The following is an 18,638-nucleotide window of genomic DNA, read 5'->3' on the forward strand; positions in this document are numbered from 1 at the left end:
CCAAGTCTCCGTCATGAGTTGTCTGTGTCGTGCGAAGCGTGTCAGCTTGGCAAACACCATCGTGTTTCTTTTCCGTCAAGAGTTGTTAGTCGAGTTTCTCGTCCTTTTGAGTTAGTTCATTCTGATGTATGGGGTCCTATGAAGATCTAGTCCAATAAATTTCATTATTTTGTAACATTAGTGGATGATTTTTTCCGTATGACTTGGTTATTTTTAATGAAAAATCGTTCCGAGTTATTTTCTGTCTTCCAAATGTTTCGTACAATGATTAAGACTCAATTTTCTCAAAAAATTCGTATCTTGCGTTCTGATAATGCCAAAGAATATACATCTAGTTCTTTTGCCACTTATTTGTCTGATAAAGGCATTATCCATCAAACCTCATGTGCTCACACTCCACAACAAAATGGTGTGGCTGAACGTAAGAATCGTCATTTATTAGATGTTGCACGTTGTCTCTTGTTTCATATGCATGTCCCCAAACATTTTTGGAGTGAGGCAGTCCTCACTGCTTGTTATCTCATTAATCGGATGCCCTCCTCGGTCTTAGATGGTGTTTCTCCTCATTCACTCTTATACTCTTCTTCACCTCCGTTTGCCTTACCACTAAAGATTTTTGGGTGTGTTTGCTATGTTCATAACTTGGGTCTTGGCTATGATAAACTTGATCCTCGCTCTACTAAATGTGTCTTCCTTGGTTATTCCACAACTCAGAAGGGATATCGTTGTTATAGTTCTGTTCTTCGTCGCTACTTTACTAGCGCTGATGTCACATTTGTTGAGTCTCTTGCCTATTTTCCCGTTGATGCGTCTTTCGAAGCGTCTACCCTTGAGCTCAATGTCACGTCTGTTCCGCTGCCTGTTCCATATCTCTCTGAGTGTGTCGTGTTGCCTCCATGCTCTTCTGCTCCTCTCCAGGTTTATACACGTAGGCCACGTCCATCAGCTCCTGCACCTCCACCATCATCCATCCCGTCTTCGGATCCGCTGCCACCTGCATCTAATTCCTTGCCCATTGCCCTAAGGAAAGGTACATGTTCTTGCACTACTGCACATCCTATCAGTCAATTTGTATCTACTAGTTCTTTGTCTCCTTCCTATTCTTGCTTTATTTCCCATCTTTCTACTGTTTCCACCCCAAAGACAGTGCATGATGCTTTATCTGACTCTGGTTGGAGGCAAGCTATGGAATTGGAAATGAAGGCCTTGCATCAAAATGGTACGTGGGAGCTTGTTCGATTACCACCTGCTAAGAAGCCTGTTGGTTGCAAATGGGTTTACACGGTTAAGTTTAATCCTGATGGTTCAGTTGAACGGTTGAAAGCTCGTTTGGTTGCTAAGGGTTATACACAGACATATGGTATTGATTATGATGAGACATTTTCTCCAGTTGCCAAAATCTCCTCCGTCCGTATTCTCATTTCTTTGGCTTCTAATTTGGCTTGGCCCTTATTTCAATTGGATGTCAAAAATGCCTTTTTACATGGGGATCTGCACGAGGAAGTTTATATGGAGCAACCACCTGGGTTTGTTGCTCAGGGAGAGTATCAGGGTTGTGTCTGTAAATTGAAAAAGGCTTTGTACGGTCTCAAGCAATCTCCACGGGCATGGTTTGGGAAGTTCTCAGCGGCAGTTATGGAGTTTGGTCTTCAGCAATGTCAGACAGATCATTCAGTATTTCACTTGCATACAAGTGCTGGTCATATTCTCCTTGTGGTATATGTGGATGACATCGTGATTACAGGTAATGATTCAGGAGGCATTGCTCGATTGAAATTGTTTTTACAACAGAAGTTTCAGACAAAAGATTTGGGAAAACTAAGATATTTTTTGGGGATTGAAGTTGCTAGATCCCAAACAGGCATCAATTTATCTCAAAGAAAATATGTACTTGATTTGTTAGAGGAGACGGGTCTTTTGGGTGCTCGTCCTGTTGACACTCCAATAGATCCTAATCAGAAATTAGTAAAAGATGAAGGGGAATTGTTTGAAGATCCTGGTAGGTATCGTCGCTTAGTTGGAAAGTTGAATTACCTGACCATTACTAGACCAGACATCTCATATGCAGTTGGTGTTGTCAGTCAGTTTTTGGAGGCTCCTAGGGTTTTACATTGGGAAGCTGTTACTCGTATTATTCGATATTTGAAAAGGTTGGGATATTGTATAGACCGAATGGACACCTTCGGATAGATGGGTTTACTGATGCAGATTGGGCTGGTTCTCCCTCAGATAGGCGATCTACTACAAGATATTGTACTTTCTTGGGTGGTAATCTAGTAACTTGGAAAAGCAAGAAACAGACGATGGTGGCACGGTCCAGTGCCGAGGCAGAATACAGGGCAATGTCTAACACTACTAGTGAATTGACATGGTTACAACTCTTTCTCCAAGAGATCGGATTTGCCGCTCCTACTCCTATCCCATTATTTTGTGATAATCAAGTTGCAATACATATTGCATCTAACTCTGTCTTTCATGAAAGAACCAAGCATATTGAGGTTGACTGTCACTTTGTTCGAGATAAGATACTCAATGGCGATATATCTACACCGTTCGTGAAGTCTGGAGATCAGTTAGTTGATATGTTTACAAAACCCTTGTGTCGGAAGCAGTTAGAGTTTATTTGTTCCAAGCTAGACTTACATGATATATATGCTCCAGCTTGAGGGGGAGTGTTAGAAAAATATATTGTATGGGTATTTTTGTCTTTGTACTCTATGTTGGTTTATATATATATGCAATATGAAGGGAGTGTGGCAGTGTGATGATTGACACAGCCCCATATTCTATTCTGTCCACAAATTGATTAAAGGAGAGAATTTGAGAGAGTTTTGTAGAACTCATTGAGATGGTAGTATAGCACATGTAGTGCAGCGGTGGGCAAACAGTTATGGAAGGTTTTTGGACTGTCAAAGTACAGTGTAGAGGGTGCACAGTTCCATTATCATCCCGGAGGGTTGAGAAGGTAAGGGGCGGGGCAACTGCGTCTCTCATATGAGGAAGGTGGTGAAATATTTTGAGCAGAAAAGCATTGTTGGGTGTAGAAATAGGGAAGGTGTCAATGAAACTAAGGCAAAGCTGCAGATGGTGACTTATCAAAAAAAAAAAAAGTTGCAGATGGTGGAGTAAGGAAGGCGGAAGGGGAATAAAAACACAAAATTTCCATCAGGTGGCAAATTCTCATTGAAGAAATTACTTGGTGGACTCTTTAGTTATTAATGGGTCTATGAATTCTAACTCTACAGAAATAAGGGAACATATAGTGCAATTCTACAAGAGGTTGTATGCTAAAAAGTTTAGTTGGTGACCCAAATTAGATGGGCTGTCATTTCTTTCCATCGATGAGGATGAGAGAAATTGATTGGAAAGGGATTTTGAGAAGAATGAATTGTAGGAGGTGGTAAGGGATTGAATGGTGACAAGGCTTCGGGTCCTAATGTTTTCTTTATGGCTTTTTTCTAGAGTGCTGAGAGGTTGTGAAAAAGGACATCTTGGCAGTTTTTTAAGGAACTTCATAGTAGATGGTAGATTGAGAAGGGTTCTAATGCAACATTCGTCTCCCTTATCCCAAAAAAGGCTGGTGTTGTGGACATTAGGGATTTCTAGCCTCTTAGTTAGTGGACGTGCATATAATTTTATTTTTTTTTTTAATAAGGAAAAGAAATTCATTAGACACACCAGGGGCGCAATCCAAGTACAGAGGAAGTATACAAAAGAAAACATCAAGCAAATCAAGAATAATAAAAAAGACAACATAAATCTACATATCTAGAGAGACGGGATAAAGCGGTAGCGAAGGTTTTGAAGATAGGGTCCCCCCCCCCCCCCCTTCCCCTCCCCAAATGCACCAAAATAAGAAGGAATTGCATTTCAAACAATAATGTTGTCATTCTGACCGACCTCCCTATTCCAACACGCCGAAAGGTTCACCACCTATTTAGGCATAATCCACTCTACTCCAAACATTTGAAAAACCATAATCAACAGCTCTCCTGACGATAAGACAATGAAGAAACAAATGATCCAGAGTTTTCCCACTTTTTTTACACTTATAACACCAATCTATCACTATGATATGACGCTTGCAAAGATTATCTCCACGGTCCTGGTGAACAAGTTAAAATCAGGAATGTGTTCATCAAAGGTAGACAAATTTTGGATTCAGTTCTAGTTGCTAATGAATGTTTGGATAGTCAGATTAAATCTGAAGAACTAGGAGTGCTGTGTAAATTGGACTTGGGAGAAGGTGTGTATGATCATGTTAATTTGGAGTTCTTGATATATTTGTTGAAAAGATGTGGATTTGGAGAGAAATAGAGAGATTGGACAGCGCATTGTATTTCTACAATGTGGTTTTCCATTCTTATTAATGGTTCACCACTTGTATTCTTTAGAGTTCTCGTGGACTAAGACAAGGGGACTCATTATTTATCGCCATTATTGTTTGCGACTGTTATGGAGGCACTCAATCATTTGCAAATTGAAAAACGTATAACTTACACAAATAATAAGTGGGACACTAACAGCTCTTCATTATTCCTCAACCCTACAGAAAAACTAGACAGTGGATAGAGTATTTGTGTCTTCCATTATTTGAGATCACCCACCCGTGGTTTTACCACATGGACCATATTAGAAAACTATAAACATGGTTTGAAATCCCTGTTTGCAATTTCTTTTTATAGTTATTATTTGAATACCTTATGTGGGGCCTAGGTTTTGGTCAATCTTCCACTCACAAAATTGTTTTATGCTTCGTAATATAGCTATTGAAGAGCATACTTTAGGTGAGAGGGCCATTAAAGACCAGCTATGTCCTTCAGGGATTCATGAAATTATAGATCAGGAGCCAATGTTATATTTTGGCCCACACATAAGTCCAGACAAGGTAGCAAGATTTCAAAACTCTAGACTAAGCCACCACAACATAAAGGTTTCATGAAATTATTTGTGAAGCTGCCTTTCATCTTAAGGAATAAATAGATTAACAATTGTTTCTCCACTAAATTATTAACCTATAAACTATGACATATAAGGCTGCGCTTGTTTTGCGTAGAGAAAAAAGGCTGCGTTTGTTTTGACACACAATGATTTCTATAGGTAAAATTTATAGTCAAATATTTTTGCGGAAAATCACTGATTTTTCATTATTTGATTGAGAGCCTGAAAATATTAAAAATGTTTTCCGTTTGGTCAGTGCAAATACTATTTCCTATTGCAACTGAAAACCACTCTTAATTGCCTAACACAGCGAAATACTGTCGTCAATAATTCGATCTAAAAGAACCCATAAACGGGAAAGGTGGTACTACAATGGGAGAAGGAGAGCCTTTTTTTCTTCTTTTGGAATGGGGGAGACCAAGGGAGGGTGGGGGCACTGTGAGGGGCTACAATACTAGAGGAGACTAGTAGACAAACCCACAAGACTTCAGATAATCAATAGATATTGTAAGATATACATACGCTGGTACCCACCTAGAACCAAAAGATGGCACCCAAAAACAGTGGACCACATGTACCAACCGGTGACTGCAGAATCGCCGGCGACTGATCGGAGTGGGACACTGGAGCAACTGAAGGAGTTTCTCAGCACAGAACATGCCAATGAGAAGGACCACACGTACCAACCGGTGACTGCAGAATCGCCGGCGATTGATTGGAGTGGGATGCCGAAGCAACTAAATGAGTTTCTTGGCATAGAACACGCCGATGAGAAGGAAGGACAAGATGGGCAGGTTGAAAACAAGACAGAGATGGCCGAAGATGGCATTAGAGAAGGCCCAAACCCTATCGACTTCGTTTTCATGGCACCAGAGACGGCGCCAGGAGGCAAGGCGGCAACAGGGGTAGCTGAGTAAGGTGAGACTGACGCAGACAGAGCCGAAGAAGGGAGCACAAAACTGTTGGGAGCTATTGAAGCTATGGGTCAGTTCATGAGTAAGCTTTTGAAAATGCCCAAATTTGCCGGAAAGACCACCAGAGACATACAAGCGACAGCTAAGGAACCCGGCAGCGCAAAAACTACCAGTGAGGCGGGTTCGGTTGTGGTGACACCTACGGAGCAGTCAAAAGGTGGGGAAGTTGAAGAAATGGTAGAGGCGAGGGAGGCCGAGCAGTGTCTGGACAATGGTGAGGGGGTTGGTGCAGTAATAGAAAGGGTCGGACTACTAGATGAAATGGGGGAGGCAGAAGATATTCCACCCCTAGCCATTATGGAAGCGGGAGAAACTCAATCTATCTCTCCGGATTGGGTATTAGAACGGGTGCTAGAATTTTGTCAAGAATTGGGACTCAAGTGTGATGGGCATGAGGAGGAGTTGCTGGCACTGTTTACTGCCATTGAGACCAATAGAGCAAATGGGCGAAGGGGCAGTGGTCAACAAGGGAATGATAAAGTGGGTTATTGAGGTAATCGTGAATTAAAGCGATTGGAAAGCACAGTGAACTATGATGTGAAGGGATCGCGTAAAGTGAATGTAAAAGGGAGGGCTGGAAAATCTTGTTAATGAAGCCAAAAATAATTTCGTGGAATGTGTGAGGTATGAATGAGCCGGAGAAAAGAGTAAAGATTAGGAGGAGACTAAGAGAGTGGAAGGCGGATATTGTGTGTTTACAGGAGACAAAAATGGAGGTTATTAATATTGAGGTGATTCAGAGTGTGTAGGGGTGTAATCATGTTGGTTGGCTATACTTGAGAGCTACGGGTGCATCCGGAGGTATTTTATTAATGTGGGATAGACGAGTGGTGGAGAAGGTTGAGGAATGTGTACGGCATTTTGAAGTAGCATGTGTCTTCCGAAGTGTCACAGAAAATTTTGAATGGGCTTTTGCGGGTGTTTATGGGCCAAATGATGCTAGTATCCGAAGCAATTTTTGGGATGAACTGGGAGGTGTAATGAATGTGTGGGATCGACCTTGGTGTGTGGGAGGGGATTTTATTGTCGTGCGCAACCCTGGAGAACGATTATGGGCTACAAGACAAACGCAAGCAATGACCGCTTTTGCTGATTTTATTTTCAAGCATGGGCTTACCGATCTTCCAATGGTAGGAGGGCGGATCACATGGTCTAATAGGCGTGCAGGGTCCAGACTTGATAGATTTTTGATTTCTGCAGAATGGGAGGAGCGCTAGCCAGATGTTGCCAAAAAAGATTGCCTAGAGTATTATCAGATCACTTTCCAGTGATATTGGAGTGTGGAACTGGAAGAAGGGGTCGTATACCCTTCAGGTTTGAAAACATGTGGTTACAAGCGGAGGGGTTTGTGGAGCAGGTTAAGAGTTGGTGGACCTCTTCTTCTTTCGAAGGTAACTCCAATTATGTGTTGGCTCGTAAGTTGAAAGCTTTGAAAGGGGATCTCAAAAAATGGAATGTGGAGGTTTTTGGAGACATAGGAAAACGTAAAAAGGAGTTGGAGGTATTGGGTGGGTTGGATAGCATAATAGAAAGTAGAGATTTAACGGAGGAGGAGACACTTAGGCGAGATGAGTGTTCCCAAAACTTAGAGAAGACACTTTTTCACGAAGAAATGAGTTGGAGGCAAAAATCTAGAGCATTGTGGCTAAAAGAGGGCGATTGGAATACGAAGTTCTTTCATAGGTTGGCAAACTTGGATAAGAGAAATAACACGGTTACGGCAATGATGGTGGGTGGGAGTAGGACCAAGGATCCGGCAGCTATACAAGATCATATTGTTCATTTTTATAAAGCTCTGTATTCTGAGCAGTGTCAGGGGAGACCAACCACATTCTTAGATCCATTGATGGAAAATCTTAATTCCATAGTGGAAGGGGAGAGATTGTGGATGGAGAGAGATTTTGAGGAAGAAGAGGTTTGGGCGGTGGTGAGGAAATTGAAGGGTGATAAAGCATCTGGACCAGATGGCTTTACTATGGTGTTCCATCATAAATGTTGGGGGGTGCTTAAGGAGGACATGATGGCGGTCTTCAAGGAATTTCATGATAGTGGTAAATTTCAGAAGAGCATTAATGCTACATTTGTTGCACTTATTCCAAAGAAAGCTGGGGCGGTGGACATAAAGGATTTTCAACCGATTAGTCTGGTAAGCGGGGTGTATAAAATAATCTCAAAGGTTCTGGTTAGTCAATTGAATTCAGTATTGGGGAAGTTTGTATCACATACACAAGATGATACTATTATCTTTTACGAGCCAAAGGTGGAACAACTTCAGAACTTGAGATGTTTGTTGTTGTGTTTTGAAGCGGTTTCAGGGCTGAAAATAAATTTATCAAAATCTGTGATTGCTCCTATAGGTGAGGTGGAAGATGTAGAAGGATTGGCAAGTATACTTGGGTGTGGAGTGGATTCGACGCCGTTTATATATTTGGGGCTACCTTTGGGGGCTCATAATAAGGACCCCTCTATATGGAATAAGGTCATAGAGAAGATGGAGACGAAGTTGGCAGGGTGGAAGCGTATGTGTTTATCTAAGGGTAGGATACTAACGTTGATCAAGAGTACGCTATCTAGCATACCCACATACTACTTATCGCTGTTTCAAATTCCAGTGACTGTGGCAAAGCGGATTGAAAAAATACAAAGAGATTTTCTGTGGTGAGGTGAAGGTGACGAGTTCAAGTTCCACTTGGTAAATTGGTCAAAAATTTGCATGCCTACAGAGGCTGGGGGATTAGGGGTAAAGAATTTGATTCAATTTAATCGAGCTTTATTGTGTAAATCGTTGTGGAGATTTGCACATGAAAGAGATGCGTGGTGGAGGAAATTAGTGGAGATTAAATATGAGGTGATGAGGGGTGATTGGTGCTCCAAGGAGGTAGGAGGGTCGTATGGGGTGGGCATGTGGAAAAGCATCCGAAGGGGGTGGGATGAGTTTAAGCAACATGTGCGTTTCGAGGTAGGAACCGGGTCTTGAGTTTTGTTTTGGCAGGATGTCTGGTGTGGGGAGGTATAACTACAGAATTTGTTTCCCGCCTTGTTCAATATAGCATGTGTAAAGGAGGCATGGGTTGAGGAGAATATAGAGATGGTAAATGGTGCTATTTATTGAAATGTAAGGTTTATTCGGCCTGTTCATGATTGGGAACTGGAGGTTTCGAGATTTTTCGAAATGCTGTATTCCCAACAGGTAAGGCATAGTTGGGTAGATAAAATTAGTTGGATTCCCTCGAAGAGAAAATTTTTTGAGGTGAAGTCATTGTACAAGGTGAAGATTAATCCAGCCCCGGTGGACAGCCCGTCGAAGCTTGTTTGGAAGAGTAAAGCTCCTCCGCGTGTGGCTTTCTTTGTATGGATGGCGGTTATGGGGAAAATTTTAACATTGGACAACCTACGAAAGAAAAACATCATTGTGACGAAGTGGTGTTGTATATGCAAGAAGAGTGACAAATCAATTGATCACCTTTTAGTGCATTGTGAAGCTGCTGTAGAGGTATGGAATATGATTCTTCAGCTATTTGGTATAACATGGGTGATGCCGAGGAGTTTGAAGGAATGCTTGGGGAGTTGGAGAGGGCAAAGGGAAAAGCGGACAGTCATGCACCTTTGGAGGATGACCCCTTTGTGTGTAATGTGGTCCTTATGGAGAGAAAGGAATGGGCGGAGTTTTGAGGATCATGAAATGGGAACTATAGAATTGAAGAAAATGGTGCTCCAAACACTTTTCTCATGGAGGGTCTTGGGGTATTCTTCGCAAGCTTCAACGCTTACGGAATTTACAGATGTCTGTGCGTCATTTTCAGTTTAAAGCTTGTGTAATAGGCTCTTTTGTATATGTTGTTACCGTGCACAACAATGATGAATAATATACAATTGAAAAGAGAGAGTTGAGACACAGATTTACGTGGTTCGGCAATGTGCCTACGTCCACAGGAGAGAGTGCGGCTATATTTTTCTATTCAATGATTTAGGGTTGCAACATAACACATTTATAAGAAACCCCTAATTATAAATACTTTGGAAATCCCCAAAATACCCCCCAACTACTTATTTGTCCCCAGGCCCACATAAACTAATTACACACAATGGGCCAGTAGTAGAATATGAACCACTTGTTCCAACAATCTCCACCTTAGCGAGTATTCACCTCTTTGAAGATAATCAAGTATTGGGCCTACGCCTGGAACTAATAGGTTTAGGGATGCCGCCTTCTCTCCTCTCCTTTCTAGCACCTGGAGACATTTGTCAAGTCCAATCAGTGCTTGAACTTGTCTGCGCTAACAGGCTTCGTCAACATGTCTGCTACATTCTCAGAAGTGTGAATCTTCTCAAGTAACAATTCACCTGTAGCAACCAATTCCCTAATCTTGGGAAACCTCACATCAATGTGTTTGGTTCTAGCATGATACACTTGGTTCTTTGCCAAGTAAATGGCACTCTGACTGTCACAATATAATGGAACTCCACCTTGCTGAGTACCCAGCTCCCCTGACTAACCCTGTAAGCCACAAAGCTTCCTTTGCAGCCTCAACCGCCACCATGTACTCTGCCTCAATCGTGGACATCGCAACCGTAGATTAGATCATAGACCTCCAACATATGGATCCTCCTACAAAAGTGAACACATAACCCGTGGTCGACCTCCTGTCATCCAGATCCCCTGCATAATCTACATCCACATATCCGACAACTGACAAATCACTCTTCTGTCTGACAAAAGTGATGTCATACTCTGTAGTACCTTTCAAGTATCTGAAAATCCATTTGACTGCATCCCAGTGCTATCTCCCCGGATTCGCCATGTACTTGCTCACCATACTGACTGCATGAGCCAAATCTGGCCTGGTACATACCATAGCATATATCAGACACCCCACTGCACTGGCATATGGGACCTTAGACATGTCTTCAGTTTCTTCAACTGTCATTGGACACTGTGAGGCAGACAAACGGAAATGATTCGACAAAAGTGTGCTTACCGGTTTCGCATTCTCCATGCTAAACCTCTCCAACACTTTCTTCATATAGCCGGCTTGAGATAGCCACAATCTCTTGGCATCCCTGTCTCTGCGAATCTCCATCCCAAGAATCTTCTTGGCTACGCCCAAATCCTTCATGTCAAATTCTCTACTCAACAAAACTTTCAGTTTGTTAACTTCCACTATACTCTTAGCTGCAATAAGCATATTATCCACGTACAGTAACAGAAAAATAAATGAGTTATCATCAAGGCTCCTCACATACACACAATAGTCATACTCACATCTCCTGTAGCCAATTCTAATCATATAGGAGTCAAACCACTTATACCACTACCTTGGAAACTGCTTCAGCCCATAAAGTGATTTCTTCAATTTACAGACCAAGTGCTCCTGTCTAGGTTGACTGAACCCTTCTGGCTGCTCCTTGTAAATTTGCTCCTCCAAATCACCATGGAGAAAAGCTGTCTTCACACCCATTTGCTCCAATGCCATGTCATAAGGAGCTACCAACGCCAATACCACTCTGATGGAAGTATGTCTGGCCATTGGGAAAAATATTTCCTCATAATCAACCCCTTTTTGCTGTGAATAACCCTTTGCTACTAGGCGAGCCTTGAACTTTTCTCCCCCTTTTTCTGATACTGCTTCTTTTTTCTTGAACACCTATTTGCACCTTATCGCCCTCTTCTTCTATGGAAGCTTCACCAAATCCCACGTTTGGTTTTTATGTAGAGACTCCATCTCTTCCGCCATAGCACCCACTCATCTGCTCTACTCTTGGCTATTGCTAGCCTCTTGAAAAGTAGTAGGATCTCCACTGCTGATGACAAGAGCATAAGAAACCATGTCTTCAAAACCATACTTGGTTGGTGGCCTGATAGTGCGTTTAGGCCTGTCTGTGGCTATAGTGTGATGCTCCTTAACTCCTGAAGTAGAGGTCTCTGTACCCTGAGAAGTGTTCTCCTACACAAGAGTCTCTAACTCCACCTGCACCACCTGCTTATCACTGCTACTGCTTTCTAGCACCTACTTCTCTTTACCCTGAGTACTCTTCAACATGGAATTTTCATCAAATACCACGTCTTTACTAATCACCGTCTTGTTTGCCTTTGGATCCCAAAACTTGTAACCCTTAACCCCTTTCCCATATCCGAAAAAGACACACTGTCTAGACTTTGGATCAAGCTCGATCGTTCTTCACTAGGTATGTGCACATAGGCTAGAAAACCAAATACTCTCAAACCAGAGTAATCTTGTAACATCCCTGCTCCAAGTGGTATGATATTGTCTACTTTTGGCCAAGCCCGCATGGTTTTATTATTGGATTTACCCCCAAAAGGCCTCATACCATTTAGAGAGAGTAAATTATATATAAACACATCATTTTTTCCATGCCCAGGCAATATAGGACGTCACAATCACCCCCTCTTAGGACCCAGCGTCCTTGCTGGCAACTCTCATGTGGGCTTGTGCACACTCCCCCCATCTCAGGTTGGGCTATGGCTCTGATACCATATGTAACATTCATACTTCAAATGGTATGATATTGTCCGCTTTGGACCAAGCCCGCACGGTTTTATTATTGGGTTTACCCCCAAAAGGCCTTATACCATTTAGAGAGAGTAAATTCCATATAAACACATCATCTTTTCTATGCCCAGACAATATGAGACGCCACAAATCTACCTCATTACCTGTCCACACCTCCTCTGCAACTTTCCCATCAAGTGCTACCCTCGGTGACCTGTTGATCAAGTAGCATGCCATACTCACTGCATCTGCCCAGAAAATCTTTGCAAGTCCAACATTCAACCTGAGACATCGTGCTCTCTTTGCAATAGACCTATTTATCCTTTCCGCCACACAATTTTGTTGTGGTGTCTTGCGTAGTGTGAAATGTCTCTTTACACCATGCTGCTCACAGAAATCTCAGAACTTGTCGTTTGTGTACTCAATTCCATTATCTGTCCTTAGGCACTTAACCTTTTTCCCAGTCCAGTTCTCCACTTCAGCTTTCCACAAATTGAACTTGGCAAACGTTTCTGATTTGTGCCACATGAAGTAGACCCAAACCTTTTTGAAAAAATCATTAATAAAGATCACGAAATACATATGTCCTCCCTGTAACGCTGTCCTCACTGGTCCCCAAACATCAGAATGAACATAGTCAAGAATGCCCTCTGTCTTATGTGTGGCTGTCTTGAATTGTACTCGATTCTGCTTTCCCAGAACACAGAATTTACAGAATTTACAGAATTTAAGCTTGCACGTTTTAACACATTTCAACAAATTTCTCTTATAAAGCTCCAACATGCCCCACTCACTCATATGACCCAACCGCATATGCCACAAAATAGTACAATCAAACTCAGACTCCACAGAGGCGACTTCACCTACAACTGTACTTCTTAACAGTTTATAGATATTCTTTAAACTTTTCTGCCCCTTCATCACTACCATCGCACCCTTAGTCACCTTCATTACTCCACCTTCAAACTTATAACCATAACCGTTTGAGTCTAAGGTTCCTAATGAAATCATATTCTTTTTCACTTCTGGTACATGTCTAACATCACATAACGTTCTAATCACACCATCAAACATCTTAATCCTGATATTACCTATGCCAGTAAGTTTACAATATGTACCATTACTCATAGTAACTATACCAGAATTAACTGACATATATGTATCAAACCAATCTCTGTTGGACGTCACGTGAAACGAACATGCTGAGTCCAGAATCCAAAGAATCCACAGGATGCTCTGAATTTGATGCAACAGAAAGCATATCACCATCAGCATCATCTGAATTGTCTTCCACTGCGTTCGCAAATTTTGAGGAACCTTCATTCTCGTCGTCCTTTTATTTCTTCTAGTCTCGACAATTCCGCTTCATGTGCCCTTTCTTTCCGCACTTATAACAGATGATGTCCTTCCTCCTCCTGGACTTTGACCGAGAATTCTTGCCATTCGAACCACCCTTGTTAATGCTTCTTCCCACTCTTGGTTACCCTTTACAACTAGCCCTTCTCCTTGAGAACTTTCATCATTGATTTTCTTCCTCTGATGAAAAGCCAACAGGGCTCCTGTAACGTCCTCTAACTCCAAGGACTCTTTCCCCCATGTCAGAGTTGTAACCAAATTCTCATACGTAGGAGAAGTTGGGAGTGAATTCAATAGCATCAACGCCTTGTCTTCGTTTTCGAAATTCACATCAACCCTCTTCAAATCTCCAATTATCTAATTAAATGTGTTGATGTGTTGGCTCAGATCCGAGCCCTCCACCACCTTCAAGCCGTACAACGGCTGCTTTAGATAGAGCTTGTTCGTCAACGACTTTGACATATACCGACTTTCCAGTTTCAACCAAACTGCCGTCGAAGATTATTCGTCCATGATATAATACATCACGTCATCTCCTAGACAAAGCCGAATAGTAGCCACCGCTTTCGCCTCAAGCTCCTTTCAATCTATGTCTGCCATCCCTTCTGGTTTCGTCCCATATAATGCCTTCATCATCCCTTGTTGCATCAACAAATCCTTGACACGTCTCTGCCATAACCCGAAATTACCGGATCCATCGAACTTCATCACTTCGAATTTCACAGAAGATGTGCCAATCCCAGCCATCGTATAATTAGGCTTTGATACTAATTGTTGTTACTGTGCACAACAATGATGAATAGTATAGAATCAAAAAGAGAGATCAAGAGAGAGTTGAGACACAGATTTACGTGGTTCGGCAATGTGCCTACATCCACAGGAGAGAGTGCGGCTATATTTTTCTATTCAATGATTTAGGGTTACAACATAACATATTTATAGGAAAATCCTAATTATAAGTACTTTGGAAAACCCCAAAATATCCCCAACAACTTATTTGTCCCCAACCCCACATAAACTAATTACACCCATTGGGCCAGTAGTAGAATATGAGCCACTTGTTCTAACAATAATAAATAAATAAATACTAGAGGAGAGGGCAAAGTAGAGAGGGGGTGGGGTGGGCTACAGCCTACAACACAAAATGGATGGAGGCAATTGCAGCGGGTGGTGGGGGCTCGCGGGTTCCTTTGTGGGGCTGGGTGGTGCTATAGTTCGAGGAGAGGGAGCTAAGGGAGAGGCAGAGACAATCTTTAAAAAATGGCCAACACCTTTTCTTTTTATAAGTAATAATGATATAAAGTAAAGCGCAGAGAGGCACAGCCCACATACACGGGAAGCATATTTGACAAGGTTGTGAAACCACCAACTCCGAGAAGACCCTATCTCCCAGCAAAAATCCAGTCAAAAGGCCTTCGTCAACCGTCGCATTCACCATCTTACTCAAAGCCTCCATAACAAGCACAAAAAGTAACGGAGAGAGAGGATCCCCTTGCCGAATTCCCCTCGAACTGTCAAAGAAACCTTTCGGAGAACCATTCACAAGGATGGAGAATCTTACCAACGTAATACACCACTCTATCCAAGCCCTCCACCTCTCGCCAAAACAGCACTAATGCAGCAAATACAAAACAAAGTCCCAATTTACATGGTCATAAGCCTTTTCCAAGTCTAATTTACAAAGAACACCTGGCACCCTGATTTCATACGACTATCCACACATTCATTTGCAATGAGCACATAATCTAGGATTTGACGACCCCCGATGAAAGCATTTTGAGAGTTGAAAATGATCTTACCCAAAACAGTTCTCATCCTATTGGCGAGTACCTTAGAAACAATTTTGTACACCCCTCCCACCAAGCTAATGGGTTGAAAATCCTTCATCTCCACCGCATCCGCCTTTTTCGGAATCAAGGAAATAAAAGTTGCATTCAAGCTCTTCACCAGTTCACGTCTATGATGGAACTCAGCAAAAACCGCCATAACATCATGTTTAATTACACCCCAACAAGCTTGAAAGAAAGCCATGGAAAAGCCCTCCGGGCCCGGTGCCTTATCACCCTCCATACCTTTTACCACCTCCCATACCTCATTTTCCTCAAAATCTCTTTCTAACCACCTATTATCCTCCTCATCAATGGACAAGAATGGCAGGTTATCCATTCTAGGTCTCCAAGTGCTTTGTTCCGAGTATAAGCTTTGATAATATTGCTCAATGTGATCTTTTACCTCAGCTGGATCGTCAAATAAGACACCATTAATACGAAGCGCTTCCACACCTTCGATGAGAATTAGCCACCTTGTGAAAAAATCGAGTATTTCGATCCCCCTCCTTGAGCCACAAAGCTCTCGATTTTTGGCGCCAATGAATTTCTTCACACAACAATGTATTCTCCAATTCTTTCGACATATCCGCCTTTCTAATCTTCTCCTCTTGAACTAAGCCTCTCAATTCTGCCAACTCATCCAACTCCTAAATTCCACCCAACAACTCCTTTTTCCTCCCAATATCACCAAACACCTCCTCATTCCACTTTTTCAGATCCACTTTAAGGGATTTCAGCTTATTAGCTAACACAAACCGAGACAAGCCTTGAAACGAATAAGACGCCCACCAAGAACTAACCTTGTCAACAAAACCTTCGGATTTAAGCCACATATTTTTAAATTTGAAACACTTATTACCTCTGCAGGGAGCCCCACAGTCCAGTAATAAAGGGAAATGATCGGAGAGCAGGCGTTGAAGTCTTCTTTGTGACACCGCTGGGTAATGATCTTCCCAATCCGAGGAGAGCAAGAACCGGTCAATTCTAGACCAAATCTCATTCTCTTGATTATTAGACCAAGTAAATTGACCCCCCATCATCGGAATGTCCACCAAATTGTTCTCTGATATGAAGTCGGAGAAATCCATCATGCCAGAAGAATAATAAGAGACTAGAGCGCTCACTAGGAAACCGGACAATATTAAAATCCCCACCAATACACCAAGGAATCTCCCATACATTCATCAAACCAGCCAGCTCTTCCCAAAGGACCCTTCTCTCCACATCATCATTCGGGCCATACACCCCCCCAAACGCCCAAACCAAATTATCCTCCACATTTTGAAAGGAGCACGCCAGGGTGAAATGCCCCACACACTCCTCCTTACACTCAACCACCCTCCTATCCCATATCAGTAACATCCCCCCCGACAAACCATTAGACCCCTTATACATCCACCCCACATGTTGACCTCCCCAAAAACTATGGACCACTTCAGGGGAAATAGCCTCCATCTTAGTCTCAATCAAGCACACTATATCTAGTTTTCATTCTTTCAAGAGACCCCTAATCTTCAGCCTTTTTTTGAGGGCATTCAACCCTCTTGCATTCCATGTGACGATGTTAAGCTTCATAATCCACCAATCGACCCCTACCTTGCATAGTTTCCATCTGGCCCCTGTCAATAATACGAGAACAACCGGACTCCTTTAGCTCCTTAAATCCTTTAAGAGCAAGATCATTGGCATAAAAGCCTCCCAAATTAGAATCAAACTGCACTCTAGAAGCTTCAATAGAATTGAACAAACCCACCAACTCCTCCTTTTTCCCCTCATCAGATACACCAATTTTAGGGCAAAACTTGAGGTAGCTTTCAACTACCCAGCTGGAGGGATCCTTCTCTGACCCTAATTCCTCCATCCCATCTGTTTCTGAGGTACTGTCTGTGCCTAATCCAGGCCCAATAAACTCCATCACCGGCACACATTCAACACCTTCCTATCCAACAGGAAGCAACGATCCCAGACTCATTGCCTCCCCCTGGGGAGCCTCCGGCGAACAGCCACCTTGTGAGAGGCGTAAGCCATTTCACCCTTACAATGACAAATTTGTAGTTAGACACAAAAATCATTTTGTTGATCAACATTTTTGTGCCCACACCAAACACTAGAAAGTGGGGGAATGTTTTACGCCAAAACAAACACAACCTAAGATAATATATATTCCATAAAAGATTTTTTCTCTCCTCATGCTCCATTTAGTTGGCCAATCAAGCCTTTCTCTTTTTTTCTTTTTTTCTTTTTTCTGGGCGCTAATCAAGCCAATTGATGCTTTGGTTTGGTTCTTTACCAATTTTTGAAAAAATCGAGTCATCTAGTTATAGAAGGGTTTCAGGTAGGCAAAATAAGTCTAACAAGGCTTATATATTAGGGGTTCTAAAAGAATGATGAGAACATGTGGGAACATTTTGGTTATCAAGCCTCTTATTTTCATTATATCTAGAGAATAAAATGAGTAAGGAAATAAGCGTGGATGAACGGCACAAAAACAAGGGCATAATTACATGCAAATAGAAAGCTCCCCCCACCCCCCACCCCTCTCTCTTCCTGCAGCAAAAGAAGAAAAAGAACACGGGATCTTAATGTAAGAACCTCAAATGAACCTCAAAGAAAAAGAAAAAGAGATCTTGATTGATGAAGCTCCACATAAAGAATACAATAAAGCTATAGCACCATAAAACCTTCAAAGAAAATTTAGGAGGAAATGGAAAAAAAATTACCTATACTGCAGATCAGCATCACCAGCACTGGCATCTAAAACTCCCAAAAGCCATGAAACCACCATAATGAAAGCAATCCAATAGTGATCTATCATCTGATTGAAAAGGACTCAAAACCAAAAGGTTAGAATTAGATAAGTGAGCTTTAAGGTCAATGAAATGATGGCGGGAGGTCTTGACAAGAGAGCACTTATATAAGAAGACATAATAGTGTCATTCAGTTCATCCAAAACTATCACCCTTTCATTGCTAACTGCTAATGATTTGGAAACTATCACCCTTTTTCATTGCTAACTGGTAATGATT

General features: G+C 42.0%; 1 protein-coding gene across 2 annotated transcripts in view; it reads right to left on the minus strand.

Annotated features, from left to right (window-relative positions):
• The window catches only part of LOC132176631 (uncharacterized), a 42,699-nt gene that overhangs the window by 21,914 nt on the left and 2,147 nt on the right, over window positions 1-18,638 (minus strand). Inside the window, exon 2 of one of the 2 annotated variants that reach the window (XM_059588891.1) lies at window positions 18,333-18,427. The exons of the other annotated variant lie outside the window; for it this stretch is intronic. Coding sequence (XP_059444874.1) covers window positions 18,333-18,427 — 95 coding nt within the window. The remainder of the gene's footprint in view (window positions 1-18,332; window positions 18,428-18,638) is intronic. 2 annotated transcript variants of the gene reach the window in all.

Source organism: Corylus avellana, chromosome ca3 (genome assembly GCF_901000735.1).
Source record: "Corylus avellana chromosome ca3, CavTom2PMs-1.0".
NCBI classification, from domain to species: domain Eukaryota; kingdom Viridiplantae; phylum Streptophyta; class Magnoliopsida; order Fagales; family Betulaceae; genus Corylus; species Corylus avellana.